A 13204-nucleotide genomic window follows, 5' to 3' on the forward strand; every position below is an offset into this window, starting at 1 on the left:
AAACCTATCTCTCTGTCACCAATTGAGTCACCACTATGTGTTAGGCACCTTATTACTTTATTTCCTGAACAGCTCATAAGGAGCTGTGAAGTCATTTCTTGCCCCATTTTACAGTTAAGAAAGCTGAGGCTCAGGGTTATTACTAACTTGTCCAAGGTCACATGGCTGGAATTCAGAGTTAAGCCAGATTACCTTCAAACTCCAAACTATCTCCCACTGTCCCATGTAGATTCCCAATAACACCAAGACCATTGACCAATAAATCATAAATACTTATTTTAAGAATAGAATCTTTCCTTCTTTATTGGAGGTTCTATTTTGATATTGTAATTCTGCCCATACTATAATATTTTAATGAGGAAATTTTATCCAAGGATTTCAATTTCTCCTTTTAAGGAAAAGGGAGAATTGAAGCACCTAGACTTTAGTGAGCTTTTCAAACAAATGCATAGAGATAAAAGTTACTTTATGATTCAGCTAATTGTACTAATCAAATGCAAAATTACTGTTTACAGCAGAATTCTGTATAAACCTAATTAATCTTGGACCTTACCCACAACAGTCACGGAGGGTGCTTATTATAATAAATCAAGGAGAAAAAAAAAACCATTATTTCAGGCTTTAAATCAACTGGCTTTCTAATAATTGATTTATGGTATTATTAAGAATGTCACTTTACTCCTAATTTATCCCTCCCCCCCAGATTAGGAGTTTGGGATTAACAGATACACAATACTATATATAAAACAGATAAACAACAAGGATCCACTGTATAGCACAGGGAACTATATTCAATATCTTGTAATAACCTATAGTGGAAAAGAATCCGAAAAAGAAAATATATTATCTATAATATATATGTTATATAAAATATATATTATATATATATACAACATATATAATATATATATTAACTGAACCACTTTGCTGTACACCTGAAACTAACACAACACTGTAAGTCAACTATATGTCAATAAAAAAAAAAAAAGGGGGCTTCCCTGGTAGCACAGTGGTTAAGAATCCGCCTGCCAATTCAGGGGACATGGGCAGAGCAACTAAGCCTGTGCGCCATAACTACTGAGCCTGCACTCTAGAGCCCGCGAGCCACAACTACTGAACCTGTGTGCCACAACTACTGAAGCCCACGCGACTAGAGCCCGTGCTCTGCAACAAGAGAAGCCACCACATCGAGAAGCCCGCGCACCTCAACAAAGGGTAGCCTGGGGCTTCCCTGGTGGCGCAGTGGTTGAGAATCCACCTGCCAATGCAGGGGACACAGGTTAGAGCCCTGGTCTGGGAAGATCCCACATGCCGCGGTGCAACTAAGCCCGTGCACCACAGCTACTGAGCCTGTGCTCTAGAGCCCACGTGCCACAACTACTGAGCCTGTGTGCCGTAACTACTGAAGCCTGTGCGCCTAAAGCCTGTGCTCCGCAATGAGAAGCCACCGCAATGAGAAGCCCGTGCACTGCAATGAAGACCCAACATAGCCAAAAATAAAATAAAATTAATTAATTAAAACAAACAAAAAAACAAAGAGTAGCCCCCACTTGCCGCAACTAGAGAAAGCCTGTGCACAGCAACGAAGACCCAACGCAGCCAAAAATAAATTAATTTTTTAAAAAAAGAACGTTACTTTAAACAAATAAGTTCTGCCAATTGATTCATCAAAGTCCACTATTTACTTTTTGACAGTGATTGATTGTAAGAGCCTTAAAGACAGGAACCTAGCCTTACACATTTTTGTTTTTCCCAAGCTCAGTGTTTCACGTGGTGCAGGTACATGGTGACACCTAATATGCTGTTCATTCAACAACTTTTAAAGTCAAGGCATATATTTTCAAAGTTGGTCCCACAGCACAGTCTCAAGGGCACTAGAAATGTGAGGATGTACCCACTGTACTGCTGGGCAGACCAGGAGGGGAACCTGTGGCCCCAGGGAGAACTGCAGATTTCTGTAACAAAAGATAAGTTTTTACTGCAGGCACTGATTTAGTTCTATTCCCTAGCAACTAAACATTTAACTTAAAACTGACAGAATCAAAAACTGTCATTAACAGATACCAGGAAACTTTTTTCCTTTTGCATGATTCCGTAATACAGTACAATCCCTTTCATTGTTCTGCAGACAGACAGGTAATGCCAGGACCCCACTGAGGACTGACTTTCCAGTTTTAAATTTCAGCTCCAGTAAAGACACAAAATAAATAATTTTGTGGAAAGTGACACTGTGGTTTCCTTCTCTTCTGTCTGTAAACACAGGCTGGTTTTCTGGGAGGAAGGGAGAAGAAAGTTGCTTCTGCTTTATTTTCACATCTGTAATTTTAATATGCTTTTTAAAAGATCCAGGTTATAGAAAAACATAGACACAGAAAAAATCAGTGAGATGATTATTCACATTATAAAGGGATTCTCCATAGGGTTCCATTAAATATTGCGCTCTTCTAAAACAGTGAATTTGATTTAAAAGCGGCTTTTCAAGAATACATTTGTGTAAAGTGAGGTACACCAAATATTCATCCTAACTCTTCTCCAAGGACAATCCAGCATCTTGTTTCCATTCATAAAGCAAGGGAACAAACAACAGCACTTGTTAAGGAAGTCAATGGATTCTTGGACCACCCTCCTCACCTTTCTTAGGAGATGACGCTTTGAGAAATCCAGGCACAAAGAGAAAGACCCACCTGTGGCCACAGTCCTTTCACTATCCTGCAACAAGGCTCTTTCTGAAACCAGGGGTTTGCCGCATTTGGCCCAGTCACGTGAGTGGAGGAGCACTGTGTGAGATTTGGACTCAGCACAGGCCACAAATATGGCCTGTGGCAGATGAGGAAATTCAGAGCCACTGACAATTGTTTCTTGTAGGTAAGCTGTTTCTTCACCTCTGCACTGGTTACAAGGGGAGGAAGGGCCCCCATCTTCACCCCGGAGCTCAGATGCACTTGGACAGCAGAGGAAGCCCAACTGCTAGTTGTCCAGAAACCATGAGCACCCAAGACCCTTCCCACCCAGTCTTTGTGCTGAATAATATTACTTGCTAAATCAACTTTAATATATGGGAATAGATTAAAAATGCGTGTTTGGAAAATACAGTCCCGTGATTCAGCAGTTAAGGAGATGCACAGCAGGGGATCCAGAGGATCCAAAAGCCGACGACTTGGCCTCCCTGGGTTACAGCCAGGGGAGGGTGGCTTCACCGCTGAAACCAGCCAGCCAAGTTAGGCACGCTCTTGGGCTGGTCCCCCGCCATCTGTACAGCCTGGCAGGCGCGGCACCAAGGCTCGTCCCAGAAGGAGGTGACGTGCACGGCATAGCTCCGACGCCAGCTAAAGTATCCGCGGTAGGCAGCTGGGTTTCGATCGAGGAATTGCAGGTGGGCCGCCAGGGAGGAGGCATCAGGGAAGTCGTCCACGTGGATGAAGGAACGGCGGGGCACGAAGCGCTCGTAATTGGCACGGTCTGGGCCCAGCACCACCGGCACCGCCCCAGCCAGGAAGGCGTTGCGCCACAGCTTCTCCGTGATATAATCTAGGTGCTGCGAGTTCTCGAAAGACAGGTAGAACTTGTAGCGGGCCACCGTGTGCAGGAGCCCGACGTCAGGCAGCGGCTGCCCGGGCCCGCCCTTGCCGAAGAGGTCCACGGTCACGTACTGGCTCAGCTGGCGGTAGTAGCGGACCCGCGCCTGGCGCTCGTCCCAGTTGCTCACCACCCAGGCCACCAGCCCTTGTTTCCGGGCCAGCGGCGGGACCAGACCCGGCGGCTGCTCGCTGGGATGGGTCCTGGGGTAGAGGTAGCCGTAAGGCACGAAGATGTCCGAGTCGGCCCGGTAGGAGAGCGTCCAGTTGAAGAGGTTACCTGCCAGGCTCTGCAGCCCCGGGGAGTGGGTGGGCGACTCGAAGTTCATCCACACCCAGCGCTGGCCCGGGGGCCTGGGGCCCGAGGCAGCCAGGGCTAAGGCCTCCGCGGCTTCCTCCTCGTCGTCCATCAGCACCTGCTGTTCCTCCGCTGGGCGCACGTGGACGCCCCAGGGCGGGGGCCAGTCCAGGGGTCCCTTCACCAGGTCTCGGTGGTGGAAAAGCACCGCCTGGGCCTCCCCGTAGGCCGCGCGATCAGTAAGCAGGCTGCAGCCGCTGATGTTGAAGCGCAGCCTGCAATCGGGGGGCGGCCTTTTGGCTCTGTGCCGGCCCCCGAAGGGCTCCCACCACAGCAGCACGCTCACCCGCCGCGGCGGGACGGAGGAGCCCCAGGGCAGCGGCGGCAGCTGCTTCCAGCAAACATAGACGATCACGGCGCTGCACACCAGGCTGGCGGCCATCAGCGCCAACTGGATCTCGGACAGACTCAGGCCTCCACGCCGAGTGTGCCGCTGGCCCCACCGCGCTCCCATGGCGAGCGCCGGCAGAGATGCCGCCGCCCGCCGCGCGGCCGCAAGCCCGGAGCGGCGGCGCCCGCTCTCATGCTGCCACTGAGTGTCCAGCCTTCGTTGCTGCTCGCCGCCCGACCTGGAGCGGGAAAGGGCGGTCCCAGGATCTAAAGGCCCGCAGGTCTCGCTCTCTTCCCCACCACTCGCAGCCCGGCGAGGGTCCAGGGCGAGGGAAGCGGACCCGGCGGCCCAGCCCGGCGCAGCCCCGTCCCTCCCCTCCACCGCGCGACCGACCAGACCAGCCCGGCCAAGCCCCGGGCGCCTCCTGCGGCACCTCCGCCCACTCCCCGGCCCCTCCAGGGTTCCCGGACTCCCCGGCAGCGCCCCGCCCGCGACTCCGGATGCCGTCGCCGTGATCCCGGACCTCTCCGCGCACCCCACGCCTTGGCCTGGCGCTGGCGCTCTCGCCCGCCGGGGATTCCCTCCCAGCTGCGCCCGAGCCCTCAGTCGCGGCCACCCAGATCCTTGCCTTCCAGAGCGAGGGCCCGGTTCATCCCTGGGCGCCGGCAGGTGGCGCGAGACCCTCCAGAAACCGCGGCGGCGCGAGCGCAGGCGGGCACGGGAGGAAGGCGGCCCAGGGGTGCCAAGCCTCCGGGCGGGATCGAAGATCCGCTTCCTTCCTCTCGCCCCATCAATGGCCAGCGACGCCTGCCGGAGGGAGGGAGCCCGCGAGGCCGCGGAAACGTGCTGACAGAGGCGCAGCCTACGCGAAGCCGACCTTGGCCTCGTGACCTGCCGCCGACGCAAGCAGGTAGTGCAGTCAGCTCCCGCGGCGCGGCCCACAAAGGTGGTGCATTTTGTGAAACCAAGTTTTCAAGGAAACCCTACTGTCAGGAGAACATTCGCTTTGCCTACAGCCCCAGCAGAGGAAAGAGAAGAATCGAAAGTTTTCTGAGCAATGAAAACACATTCTTTTTCATCGCTCCCCCACTGAATGAACGCTTCTGCCTGCTGCCTCATAGCTTTCTTTGTACCAGAGCTATGAACTTCCTGCCTATTCAGTGAGATGAATGAATGAACAACACCATTCATTTTACTAAGCACTTAAGAAACAACTTATTATCTGCACTCATGAAGATCCAGCAAAACACTGTGGACTATAAAACGATGACTAAGATAAATATTATAGCATCCAAGTTTAGGGTATAAAGGGTTAAGTATCACAGTAGCCTCTTGAGGTTTATCAATGAAGCAACTGAGGCATCTACTTCTACCGTGACTTAAGGAGTTTTTTTTTCCCTGATGGCTTGAATTTGAATTTCTGGATTTTGGCCTTCATTTATGTAATTAAACTTTTATTCAGCAAAGTTCTAAATAGGGCATGGGTGGGCTGCTGACCTAAGGAGAGGAGGCAGTTTTGAGAGAATTTTTAGATCACAGCGGTGCATTGGTGGTGCCCCAGCCCAGTGCCATGTAAGTTACAATATGTTAGGGAAGAAGTAGACTTGCTGGGAATGGGGCCAACCTGTCAGGTGTTTTTGATGTTATGCCATTTGGATTTATTGTGAAGAACTTTTTCATTGAAAACCAAGTACAGATTGTAAAAGCTTCTATAAAAATGGTTTCATTTAGGTAGTTTCAAGTGGCATTACCTGCCCGCCCACAGTGACAATTTGGGAGCTGAATGGACAGCGTTAGGTGCTCTGGCTGTACCCATCAACCTAGTGATACTTTCTCCTACACACCAAAAGCTTTTATAATGTTTTTATAGAATCATTTTTCAAGCTAGTTAAGCAAATTGTCTTTGAAATTAGAAATTTCAGTGATTCTCCACTCTGTTATTTTTAATTAGAAAGAAAAGCTATAAATGCATGAATAACTTTTTTCAGCCAAAGGAAGGAAAGGACATATTGGCTTTTCTTTTTATGCAATTCAAAAATCTATACCTTTATGCCCATTCCTCCCCCACTGCAGTTAAATAAGACATCATAGATAGAGCCTAACATTGTGTTTGGCATTTGGTAAATGTTAGCCTGCTTGCTTGTATCCTCCCCCCACACCCAATTTTCCCTTAGATCCTTCAGATATTCCAATTAAAGCAACTTTTTACTGGTAGAATGGCTCAGATCTCATGAATATCAATTTCCATTGTGTCCACTTATCTTGGTAGGGTGCAGGACCCTACTTCAGTAATATGTTGGTGTATGCGAGGGGATACCAAGCAGAAGGTTGTGGCTGGATCAATGAAAAAGTCATGACTTACCCACAAACTATATGCATTTATTCACCGGACAATGGTTTGTTCTTACTTAAAAGGAATGGAGGGGAGGAGGCAAGAGGAGGAAAGGCTTTAAGGGAAAGTAATAAAGCCAGGTGTTCTCATTTATTCATTTAGCCAACTGGGAAACTGGGATGAAAAACACTATTTCTACCTTTCAGAATCTATGAGAAGTGCAGACAATGGAGAGGAAGGGATCTTGGAAGGTTTTGAGAAAGTGGTTCCTGGAATAATTAGGAATGATTAAAATGGGGGAGGAAGAGGGCTGAGACATTAGTCTAAACAGAAGAAGCAGCATATGCAAAGGCCAAGCAGTGAGAACCAGGATAGTAAGTTAGGAATTACAAGAGCTTAGTTTGGCTAAGGAGATGGAGTTTTATCCTGAAGCCTGTGGAGAGTCCTTGAAAGGCTGTAACAAAGCAAGGGAGCAATATAATTAGATTAGTATTCTTTTTTTAAATTTATTTATTTTATTTATTTTCATTTTGGCTGCTTTGGGTCTTTGTTGCCGTGCACCAGCTTTCTCTAGTTGTGGTGAGCGGGGGCTACCCTTCGTTGCAGTGCACGGGTTTCTCATTGTGGTGGCTTCTCCTGTTGCGGAGCACGGGCTCTAGTTGCACAGGCTTCAGTAGTTGTGGCTCGTGGCTTCTAGAGCACAGGCTCAGTAGTTGTGGCACGCGGGCTTGATTGCTCTGCGGCATGTGGGATCTTCCCGGCCCAGGGCTCGAACCTGTGTCCCCTGCATTGGCAGGCGGATTCTTAACCACTGTGCCACCAGGGAAGCCCCGAGATTAGTATTTTTAAAAACTCATTTGTGGGAGGAGGTGAGTATACAGAAGAGGACGTGAGATGGGCTTCTGGTGTGGTGGCCATGTTTATTGATGTGGACACTGGTTAATGGGTGTGCTTGGTTGAGGAAATTCATCAAGCCACATGCTTACATATGTAATTTTATGTATGTATATAATACGTCAGTAAAATGTTGCTAAGAAACAAATCATTCTGTCATCACTAAAGAATGAATTGGATATTAGGGACCAGGATAAGAGTAGAAGTATCTAGTCCAGTTAGAAAGCTCTTGCTATAATTCAGATGTGAAACAAAAAAGGCTGAACTAAGACAGTAGCTGTGAGAATGAGATTAAATTAAAATTAAAGGAGAATAGATTCAAAGGTACTTAGGAAGCCAGTCTCTTTCACCAGGAAGCCTTCCTGGACACCCATATGAACACATCCAGGGTAGGTTACATGCCCCTCCTGTGTGTGCCCATATACACATCTTTCAGAACATCATTGGGCAGCAATCATGGCTGTTTCAGTCAAACTCCATCTCTTGCACAGAACTAGGCGTCTAGTAGTATTCATCATCTCAGTGAATACTTGAATGAATGAATGAATGAATGCTCTTAATGTATTATTGAAATGATGTGTTGGTATCGCTGTTCCCCATCTAGAAAGTGGGCCAGTATCAGGAGAAGCTGGCTATGTGAATGACTTGCTGTGACCTTAAGAAGCTCCTTAAGCTTTCCGTGTAAAATGCTACACATGTATTAATCAGGACCCCGGGGACAAGCTTCGGAAACTCCATCAAATTAGGCTGGGTCTCATTGGCCCAACCTGGACAGGGTGCTCATTCTGGAAGCAATCACTGTGGTCAGGGGATGTGGACTCTCTTTAGACCCTCTTCTGGATCTAGGGGGTTAGAATCAGTCCCATATAAACCTTGTGGACTAATAGTGGGGTGAAGGTAGTTGCCCAAAAGAAAAAGTGAAGTGCTGTCCCCTGAAGAAGAGGGAAGGGGTGTTGGGCAGAGGCCAAAACAATGCATCTCCCAGCCTTGTGCAAGGAATTATTATTATTCTAAATGAATTCTAAATCAATTTAGAACTTTAAACATTCTATGATTCTTTTTAATTTGATAATAATAAACAAATGTTTCTTTTGTGTATTTAAAGGCCTCCCAGTTTCCACAAAATATTACACAGGAAGAACTGGATTTCAGTCGCAAGCATGATGACAAGGTCAGGTATCAAGAAGGGCTTTTGGCCCCTGAATTTGCTAAAGGTGTGTAGTAGGGAGCTCCAAAATTCAAGGCTCATTTTCTTTTTCTTTATTTCTTTTTTTTTTTTTTTCTTTTGCGGTACGCGGGCCTCTCACCATTGTGGCCTCTCCCGTTGCGGAGCACAGGCTCCGGACGCGCAGGCTCAGCGGCCATGGCTCATGGGCCTAGCCGCTTCGCGGCATGTGGGATCTTCCCGGACCGGGGCACGAACCCGTGTCCCCTGCATCGGCAGGCGGACTCTCAACCACTGCGCCACCAGGGAAGCCCCTATTTCTTTTTTAAAAATACGGAACACTTCACGAATTTGCATGTCATCCTTGTTCAGGGGCCATGGTCATCTTCTCTGTATCATTCCAATTTTAGTATATGTGCTGCCAAAGCGAGCACTCAAGGCTCATTTAATCAAGATAGATGAGGGCTCCACGCACAATGGGGCCAAGAATGGCCTATTCAGTTCCAAAATTTAATATAGGACAGGATTCTCTGGGGGCAAGAACCAGGCCAACTGTGGTTCCTCAAAATCTAACCTGTGCTTTGTTCTTCCCCAGTGAAAGAATTCATTTTGAGCCTGGCCTACTGCTCCTCACCAGAGACAGTTGCTCTTTTCCAGGGATGCCTCAGAACATGTTCTGACTGCCTTGAGTCTGCCCGCCAGCACCAAGCTCGGTCAGCTGCAGGTGCATGAGAAACAGGCTACCCTCAAATGGGTGGCTGTTTTTCGTTGAGATTTCTGTGACTGAACATTGACCTGCCAAGCACACTTCGAATTTTTTTCTTGAAGAGATAAAAGGGCAGGGCTTCCCTGGTGGCGCAGTAGTTGAGAGTCCGCCTGCCGATGCAGAAAAAAAAAAAAAAGAGATAAAAGGGCAAAGTTCCTCCAGTATTACGTACTTACCGGGAATTGGGGAGCAGCCAGTGAGCAGGTGCAGCTGGAAAAGCTAACCCGTCTGCAAGAAAAAGGTGGAGATTATTTCTTTTGTCAGATACAAGTTTTTAACTGTGTATAATTGGGCAGATGATTATAGAATGATGGTTAGTTAAAAAGTATTAGGAATTGTGCAAATTCCCCAACAATCCACAAGTTATTGTTCATTGCCCTATTAATTCCTTGATAGAAAAAGAAAACTAACACCAACTTTTAAGGTCATTTCTTTTTATCTAAGTGCAAAAATTTACTGCCCCTAAAAGATATTGTTATGAATAGTCAATATGAGAATTTATTACATTTAATTTAGGGTTTTACTCGTATCCACTCAAGTTCTTCTTGTATTCTTACTTGACTGAACAGGTAGTGCAAGAATTTTGGATGTTCAGAAAAAGGTACATTGTGAAATTCCGGTTAAAGTCAGAAATATTCGCACCATATTTAAAATATTTATAGGGCTTACTTCTGCATTCTTCTTGTTAAACTACTCTTTCCTAAAATAGAGTTTATTTGCAGTCACATGTAGAAGTTATGGAATACAAGACTTACACAAAAGAAAATTATTTTGACATTGCAATAAACATGTTAATATCACACAGTGCAATGCCTGGCACATACGAGGTGTTTAATAAATGTTTGTTAAATAAATGAATAGATGAGTGAATCAATGAACGCCACTGTTAATTTTACTTTTCATGAGGCACTTATGAAACAGTTCACTTTCTTCATTCATGGAGAGTATGCAAAAGACTTTGGACTAAAAAGTAATGACTAAGATAAATAATATAGCACAAGCGTAGGGTGAAAATGGTAAGTATCATACTGGCCTCCCCAAATCCTCTTTAGGTTCACCAGCATTATGTCTGTACCTCACCTGAAGTCTACTTGGGTCCTCAGTCAAATGAGTTAGCTCAAATTCCGTACAGTTTCAGGAACTCAAACACATCTGATCTGAATTTACTATGGTACTGGCTCCACATCAGAACTTATGTGTGGCCATACTCAAGGCAATCAGACCCTAACTCAAGACAAGACCCTAACTCAGGCAGGCAGCCCAACTCTCTACAGTTGGAGGAAGGGATCGTGACTACCCTCCCCTCCCCCTGCCCTGACCCCACTTCTCACACAGACCCAGGGCACACCTCACTAAAGAAAATGGAGAGAAGATACATTTTCCATAGAAGTCAGGGAATTCTGTCTTGACCAGCAAATTACCTCCAAGCAGCCACTGAGAACACAAAAGTGGTCAGACCAGGTTCCATCACACTTGTTCCTGTGATTCTTCTTCTAAAAGGGCTCTGAGGCACTTGAAATATTAAGAAATACTTGTTGGATTAAAGTCAACAAAATTAGTGACATACAAATGATTTTGGAAGAGTGTGAGAATGGAAGGGTAAATGCATGTTGCTTATGCATGACAAGGAAAAACCATCCTTGAAGAAGTGGGACAGCCACTTCTTATAGTTCCGCAACCAGCATACCGCGGCCAAATAAACCACAGCCCAGAAATCTTGCAAGATTCACCAGGGTGAAATCACAATAAAAGTGCTGCTTATGTTATTTTCAACCACTCCAAAAAGAACCTTTTGTCTGTATTTACCCTTAGCAATGTTTAAGCCAATTTAGCAAATATTTGGTCTTGGGAGAAAGAGAAAGACAGGTGAATAAACACTGCCCCAACTGTCTGATGGCACTGCAGTAACTACTTCTGTCCTGGAAGCACCACTGGACTCTGCAAAAAAAGGGAACTTCTTTGAGTGAGCTCACTGTTCAAAGACTTAATTTCCAGGATCATCCAAGACAGCAGGGGAATAACAGCCCTTCTTGAAGTCAGAGAAGAGAAATTAGATATGAATAAAAGCCGTAGATGCTGCCTGACCACCATTCACACATTCTCACTGTTCGTCACTGGAAATCTGCGGTGCCTCTTTCGTTCCCTTGAAACTCTCAAGGGCCCATTTCCCTGTCCACAGTTTGAGAAAGAACTTTGGGGATTGCTGTTAGAAGATTTTGATATGATGACCCCAGGATTGGCTGTGTTCCTTTAAAAGATAAAATACTGCAGTTTTTCTTTATTTTGATATATTATGACGACTCCTTTGTCATTATCAGCTTGCAGAGCTATTTCTCAAGTGTTTTCCAAGCAATACAGGACTGAGAATTGTTCTATATTGATATTTGGAGGGCTACGTTAGGGTCAGACCTTGTTTGGGCTTAACAACTTGCAAAGGCTGTAACTTCATGCAGTAACACTTATTGGATGTCAATTACGTGCCAGACACATGAGGTGTATTTGGACAAACAGACAAAAATTTCTGCCCTTGTGGGACATGCTAGCTATCACACTCAACCCACCCATGTAAATGATAGCTTTAGAGAAATTCCAGATCTGAAGTATCCAAAGGTAGGCTTCAGAAGCTATGATGTGTAGGCCTTTAGTAACCCTGCCTATTTGCTTCTTGAGGCAACATTTCCTCGATTGCCTTGTCACTTTGTCGTTTGTCACTTCTGAACTGACCAAGTGTCATTATCAGAGTGGAAAGTTCTTTCAGATGCCTATCTTTGCAACTTTCTCATATCCATTTATAAATAGCTAAGCAAGGTTTGTTCATATTATCAAAGACGTTTTTCAAGTTAAAGGGAAGCAATGTTTTTTGAGGGGTGGGGTGTACACCTGGGTATTTCCACCCAAAAGTTTCCACTCTATCCCCTTTAGTTATAGAGACCTGGAATTATGAACCGGAAGGAAGCTATGTAGCCCACACACGTGCTCCAAGCAGGTATTATAATTAAGCCAGATAAAACTAAAGGCAGTTGTACTACTAAGGATTCTTTTCGTTGCCATTACAGTGAATTGCTAGAGACAGCTTTATGATGACTGTTTCTTTTTTTTTGGCCACACTGTGCGGCGTGCGGGATCTTAGTTCCCTGACCAGGGATCAAACCCGTTCCCCCTGCAGTGGAAGTGCAGAGTCTTAACCGCTGGACTGCCAGCGAAGTCCCAGCTTTAGACCAAAAAAAAAAAGGGCAGGGTGGCGGGACAAAATTTACTGTCATGTAAGAAGTGGGTCTCATAGAGACCCACCTTTTTTTTTTAATAGTTGAAGAGTTTTATTAAATATAGTAAGAAAAAAAAGCTAATGTAATTAAGTTAAAGAGTCACTAGGCAGAAATTTCCTTAAATGATGAGAGACTTAACCCTTCCATGAGTCCAAAGGCCCCTCCACCCAGGGACAGACTCCAGTGATGCCCTGCATGTCCACTGGTTCCCAGACTCTCATCTGACCAACTCACTGGTAGGTAAGACCTTGGTGTCCTTCACCCAAGGCTAGTCTGTGACAGAGAGCTCCCCTGAACAAAATTTACTGTCTTGTGAGAAGGGGTTCTTACAAAGCCCAAGACGAGGACTACAGGGCAGAGAATGCTGTCAGAATGCTACATCTGTTTCCTTCCCTCCACCCTGCTACCCCCATCAGCTTTCTGTGTTTCTCCAGTTCACTGGGAAGAATATAGTTCTCCCTAGCTCCCTAGTTCTCCCACAGCAGAGTCTGACAAGCAGATTTTGAACCTCAGTTTT

At 46.0% G+C, this 13204-nt stretch overlaps 1 protein-coding gene and 1 non-coding gene across 3 annotated transcripts; both read right to left on the reverse strand.

Annotated features, from left to right (window-relative positions):
- Positions 1-1631: 1631 nt before the first annotated feature.
- On the reverse strand, positions 1632-5234 carry FUT4 (fucosyltransferase 4). 2 transcript variants are annotated; one of them, XM_055091534.1, is made up of 2 exons: positions 4893-5024; positions 1632-4502 (listed from the first exon to the last, which is right to left on the reverse strand). In XM_055091534.1, exon 2 carries the CDS (start codon positions 4385-4387, stop codon positions 3194-3196), a length of 1194 nt encoding a protein of 397 aa, XP_054947509.1. In that variant the 5' UTR covers positions 4388-4502; positions 4893-5024; the 3' UTR covers positions 1632-3193. The 2 variants fall into 2 exon arrangements, with proteins under 2 accessions (XP_054947509.1, XP_007113578.2); XM_007113516.4 differs by having other exon boundaries at positions 1632-5234.
- Positions 5235-8982: 3748 nt separating this feature from the next.
- LOC112067014 (U6 spliceosomal RNA) lies at positions 8983-9089 on the reverse strand. The gene has a single exon (XR_002893032.1). It is a non-coding gene; the product is annotated as a U6 spliceosomal RNA (small nuclear RNA).
- Between the last annotated feature and the right edge of the window lie 4115 nt (positions 9090-13204).

This window comes from Physeter macrocephalus, chromosome 16, assembly GCF_002837175.3.
Source record: "Physeter macrocephalus isolate SW-GA chromosome 16, ASM283717v5, whole genome shotgun sequence".
NCBI classification, from domain to species: Eukaryota; Metazoa; Chordata; class Mammalia; order Artiodactyla; family Physeteridae; genus Physeter; species Physeter macrocephalus.